Below are 6000 nucleotides of genomic sequence, written 5' to 3' on the forward strand. Positions count from 1 at the left end.
TCTTAAGTGTCAGAGGTTTCAGTTACTGGAAGTCTTTGACACAGAGTTCTGCTGACTCTTTGATCTGGAAATTGGTGGTGGTTTGAGCTTGTATACTCCATTAATTTTATCTTTTGACAGATAGCTGACATTTTGGATGGATTTCCCCTTTAACCTCATCCCTACATCTGGGGAGCATTCGCAGGGGGATGTTCGGAGCAGGTGCTAGCTGTGTAATACAGCTGACACCCTGTTCCTACAGCCGGGATCTGAGAACACTTTGATCTATATCGACCGTAGCATGTAGGCAGTTACTAGGCTCCCTTTGCCCCCCCCCCCCCACAACACAATTGCGGGATGCCAATGGGCTGTTATAGCAGTTGAGGGCCTAATAAAGAAAAGCAGGAAAGTTGATAAAAAAAAAAAACCCCACCTGTTTAAACCCCAGCCGCTCGAGCGTCGCTACTCCAATGGTCACCGCCGATCTTTGACTTGTCCTGCAGTGATGATGTGCCGTTCATGCAAGTGGCCATCGCAGCCAATCGCTGGCCTTAGTGGTGATAGCATGTACGGCGCAAGATCGCTGAGGCCAGTGATTGTCATCAGTGGCCAAGTGCATGAATGGCACATAATCACTGCAGGACACGTCAACATAGACCGGTGGGGACTACCAGGGCAAGCCATGCTGGAGCAATGGCAGATTGAACAGGTGTGTATTTCGTTTTTTTTTGGGTGGGGGGGTTTTATTTTACCGACTTTAGTGCTCTTAGCAATTTTTTTTATAATTCCTGGGCGACCCGTTTAATAGGATAATGCTAGAGACGATATACAAGCGATCGCTAGAAAAAGCTAGAAGTTTAGTAACACTTGTTTATTTTTTTAAAAATTGGAAAAAAAAAAATGTTAGAAAATACCACCTTCTCCTGATTATTGCGTAAAAATATAAACCATAAAAAAAACGGGATCGGTATCGCCCCCTTTGTAACGATCCAAACTATTAAAATATCACATAATTAATACTGCACAGTGAACTCTGTAAAAAAAAAGTCAGTGGCTGTTTTTTGACCACTTTGCCTCCCACAAAAAAATTTATCAAGTGATCAAAAAGTCGTGTGTACCCCAAAAATTGTCCAAATAAAAACTACAGCGCACCCCGCCAATAAGAAGACATTAGACAGCTCCATTAACAGAAAAATAAAGTTACGGTCTCAATCTGGTGACACAAAACAAATAGTTTTTTAGTGTTTTATTTTGTAAAATATTAAAGCCTAAAATAAACTATATAAATTTGATATAATTGTACTGACGGGCAACATAAAGTTAACATGTCATTTTTACTACACAGTGAATGTTGTAAAAATAAAACCCAAACAACTATGGGTAAATTGCAGGTTTTTTTTGTTTTTACCACATTCCACCCAACAAACATATTTTTTTTTTTTTTTTTACGTTTTTCAATATCTTATATTGTACATTTAATAAGGCCATTTAAAACTACAACTCGTCATGCAAAAAACAAGCCCTCAAGGGAAAAACGATCAGCCCTGTTCGATTTTTAACAGGCCCAAATCATTGTTTCCGCAGGAAATAAGCTGCTTCCAGAAGGGGTCTGTCAGCGGCTTATTCCTCTCTGCCCATTGAAATAACCATTCAAGCTCAATGAAGCGTGCATGTTTATGATGGAGAAGGGTGACATAGCTGTTGGACAAACTAGTTTTCGGCTGACCGCGATCTCGTGTATGGTCTGCATGAGGAATCCGTAGATAAAATTTTAGAGAGCTGTGGTCCTATTGCCATATGTGAGGCTTGGTGGTACAAAAATTCATACATTGAGATACACTATATGGGATTATATTACATAAATATATTTCAGTAGCTATCCACAACATTGCAGCACTGAATGTCAATTGTGACTACATTAAGAAGCTATGGTTGCAACCAAATATTTTGCTTTGTGTGTGCGTTCTTTTATTTTTTTGTTAATGCTTACAGTGGCATTGCTTAATTTATTTAGTTTGCAACTCCATTGTATCATAGTTATTTTATATTTTTCTTTTTTCAGTCCCCTTTTGGTTTTTTTTCGACCACATGGAACTTGCGAAGCCACCAAAAACGCTGTCACTTAGTGGAGTTGGGCAGTTGCCAGTTGTCCAACAAGAAGGCCTGGTTTAGGCTGCGATGGCCACTGTCATTCCCGGTGATTTGTCAGAAGTAAGAGATACCCAGAAAGTCCCTTCAGGGAAGCGTAAACGTGGTGAAACAAAACCAAGAAAAAACTTCCCTTGCCAACTGTGTGACAAGGCATTTAACAGTGTTGAAAAATTAAAAGTCCATTCATACACTCACACAGGAGAGAGGCCCTACAAGTGCACACAACAAGACTGTACCAAGGCCTTTGTTTCTAAATACAAATTATTAAGGTATACATTCTTATTTATCTTTCCGCTTACATTAAAGAATAATCAGTTTTGCCCATAGTTTGAGGCGCTCCCTGTACCCCAAAACTTCCATCGTATTTGAGTGCCCTATTTTGTCACTGTACTAGAATAAATTGCCTGTAATCAACATATTGCTAATCTCATGCGCCTATCCTTTGGGTCTTCGCTATTGGGAGTGCTGTGGAAGCAGTTGCGCCTGGGGCCTGAGTGTGCCCAAAAGCCTTTCCGACACACAAGACCCCAATATTATAAATGGCACGTGGTAAGATTTTGCTTTGAGACCCAAGACCCATACGTTAGGCCTCTGCCAACCCTCTTGCCCTCTGCTATGTATGAGACTCAAATTTGCATTGGATGCTCTGTACGGAGATGCAGTGCTGTGCTTTCCATCGAAATTATGGAACCCAACAGGCCCCATTATAAGTCAATGGGTCTATTGGGCATCTGTGGTATTTGTCATACAATAGATGCGGGACCTCGTTGTGGCTTCAAATAAAAATGTAAGCCACGACACACGTGAGCAGAGCCGAAGACATTTAATCCTGTGAGTATATTGCTTATACAAAGCGAGGGGTAAGATGAATGCCGCTTGACACAAGCCAACATGAGCTCTGAGGAGAAAAGCAATATTTCAGAATTATTACAGGTTCATCAAGCTGGTACCACTTCAAAATCGGGTACCATAATCAATCAGAGTTTGGGGATGGGAGGGAGCGCCTAATACTCTTGGCAAAACTGAATTTTTCATATTGCCCAGAATTTTTCTTCAGATTTCTGCCCACTTGAAGCATTTATTGTATTAAATTTGATAAAATAATTCAATGTACAACATTTTACTGCCGTTTTTTTAAATATTTAAATGTTATTAAACAAAACCACAGGGTTCTACATTCCTGCTGAATATGTGCTTGTTAGGGCGGGTTCACACATGGCGGAATTGCACTTAAATTCCGCTGCGGACACTCCGCAGCGTTAATCCGCAGCGGAGCCGTTTCTACATTGACTTTCACTTTAATTTAGCAGTGTTCGTTTACACGATGCGTACAATTCCGCTGCGGAGCATAGGCTGCGGAGCGGAATTTGGTGTCCGCAGCATGCTCTGTCTGTTGCGGAGCAGTGGCGGACTCATGGCGGAATTTCTCCATTGACTTCAATGGAGATTCAAAGTTCCGCAATGAAGTCCGCAGCTGTCATGCACATGTCATGTGTGCTGCGGATGCGTCTTGCTTTTTTTACTTGACATTTCTTCATTCTGGCTGGACCTATGTATTTCTAGGTCTACAGCCAGACTGAGGAAGTCAATGGGGCTCCCGTAATGACGGGAGCGTTGCTAGGAGACGTCAGTAAATAGTCACTGTCCAGGGTGCTGAAAGAGTTAAGCGATCGGCAGTAACTGTTTCTGCACCCGGGACAGTGACTACCGATCCCAATATACATGTATCTGTAAAAAAAAATGAAGTTCGTACTTACCGAGAACTCCCTGTTTCTGTCTCCAGTCCGGCCTCCCAGGATGACGTTTCAGTGTAAGTGACGGCTGCAGCCAATCACAGGCCAAGCACAGGCTGCAGCGGTCACATGGACTGGCGCGTCATCCAGGGAGGTCGGGCTGGATGCCGAAGGAGGGACGCGTCATAAAGACAACGGGCGGTAAGTATGAATTTCTTTTACTTTCACTAGGGAAAGTGCTGTCCCTTCTCTCTATCCTGCACTGATAGGGAGAAGGGAAGCACTTTTCCCGCAGTCCGCAGCAGCTAGTCCGCATCAATTTTCTGCACATTTTGTGCAGATCCGCAGCCGTAATCCGCAACCCGGATTAGGTGCGGCATTGATGCGGACAGTTGCGGAGGAATTCCGCCATGTGTGGTCATGCCCTTAGAGCCAAAAGGTAGAAATGTTCCTTAGAAAGTTGTTGTGTTTTTGTTTTTTTAAAACTTTTGATTATAGTTATTTACATGTTTTTCTGTGTTTAAAGGCATATGGCTACACATTCTCCAGAGAAAACCCACAAGTGTAATTATTGTGAGAAAATGTTTCACCGGAAAGATCACCTAAAGAATCACCTTCATACACATGATCCCAATAAAGAAGCATTTAAGTGTGAAGAATGTGGAAAGAACTACAATACCAAGCTGGGGTTTAAACGTCACTTGGCGTTGCACGCTGCTACAAGTGGAGACCTCACCTGTAAAGTATGCTTGCAGACTTTTGAAAGCACAGTGGTGCTGCTAGAGCACCTAAAAACCCATGCAGGCAAATCTTCCAGTGGTGTTAAGGAGAAAAAACACCAATGCGAGCATTGTGATCGGCGTTTTTACACCCGCAAAGACGTCCGCAGACACATGGTAGTGCACACTGGGAGAAAAGACTTCCTTTGTCAGTATTGTGCACAGAGGTTTGGGCGTAAGGATCATCTAACCCGTCATATGAAGAAAAGTCACAATCAAGAGCTGCTGAAAGTGAAAACGGAACCTATGGATCTGTTAGATCACTTCACCTGCAGTATTCCGATTAAAGATGAGCTGCTTCCCGTGATGTCCTTATCTTCCAATGAGCTGACATCAAAGCCATTTACAAACAGTTTGCAGTTAAACCTCTATAATACACAGATTCAGTCCATGCAGAGTTCTGCAACACACCAAATGGTCGCCCCACAATTGTCTTTGGGCATGCCATGCCCTTTAGATATGGATCCTGTCCATCCCTCTCACCAGCTTTCGCTGAAATACCCACTCAATTCTACCTCATATGCAATTTCAATGCCTGATAAGGAACAACCATTGAAAGTGGAGATTGAAAGTTACCTTATGGAATTGCAAAGTGACATGACTCCTTCCTCCCAGGAGTCTCCATCTAAGTTGGGTTTGGTTCCTCAAGTAGGGCCATTAGATGACAGTGTTGATGGTTTATCCCTCTCTAAAAATTCTATCTCGATTAGCGAACCTCTCAACACCTCTTCATTGGACTTTAATCAGTTGTTTAATTTCATACCAGCCAATGGTCCTTACAGTACACCTGTATCACTTGGGGGTCTAGGAATGGGCTACTCTCAAGAAGAGGCCAGTTCATCAATGGCACAGCTCCCCCCACAACCACAGGATCCTCAAGACCCCAGCAATATATGTTTTGGTTCTTTACACTCACTATCCTCTGCTTTCACGAGCAACCTAAATACAACCACAACATTGCCACGATTTCATCAAGCTTTCCAGTAGGATTAAATACAATGGATTGCTTTAGATAGCTGTTTTTTTTAATCTTAGTGCCAATGAAGAGGCTTTTGCAACACCTGTACTAGTCTATTCATTAATAATCTTGTTAAGCCAGTACATTGTTAGCTTTTCACCTTTTTACAAGTGTCTTAATGATTTTCTTTGGTAGTAGACGCCTTACTATATGGTTGTATTTTATTCTGTCTGCTGTCTTGTTTTTTTTTTTTTTTCTACCTGTAGATCTTCTTGGCTGTCAAATCCCACTCAAATGAGAATCTGTGTCTCAAATACTCATATTTTATGGTTCTATGTGAACACGTAATGTATGTTCCTATCAACAGTGATGAGACCAAGCGCAAATTATTTTTTTTTTT

General features: G+C 42.0%; 1 protein-coding gene across 1 annotated transcript in view; it reads left to right on the forward strand.

Moving 5' to 3' along the window:
• PLAG1 (PLAG1 zinc finger) overlaps positions 1 to 5672 on the forward strand; it is a 38799-nt gene extending 33127 nt beyond the window's left edge. The window contains exons 3-4 of the mRNA XM_075828321.1: positions 2042 to 2399; positions 4390 to 5672. Of these exons, the coding sequence (XP_075684436.1) occupies positions 2158 to 2399; positions 4390 to 5629 (1482 nt within the window). The 5' untranslated portion in view covers positions 2042 to 2157 and the 3' untranslated portion in view covers positions 5630 to 5672. The remainder of the gene's footprint in view (positions 1 to 2041; positions 2400 to 4389) is intronic.
• The last annotated feature ends 328 nt before the right edge of the window (positions 5673 to 6000 follow it).

The sequence above is a fragment of the Rhinoderma darwinii genome, chromosome 5, assembly GCF_050947455.1.
Source record: "Rhinoderma darwinii isolate aRhiDar2 chromosome 5, aRhiDar2.hap1, whole genome shotgun sequence".
Lineage (NCBI taxonomy): Eukaryota > Metazoa > Chordata > Amphibia > Anura > Rhinodermatidae > Rhinoderma > Rhinoderma darwinii.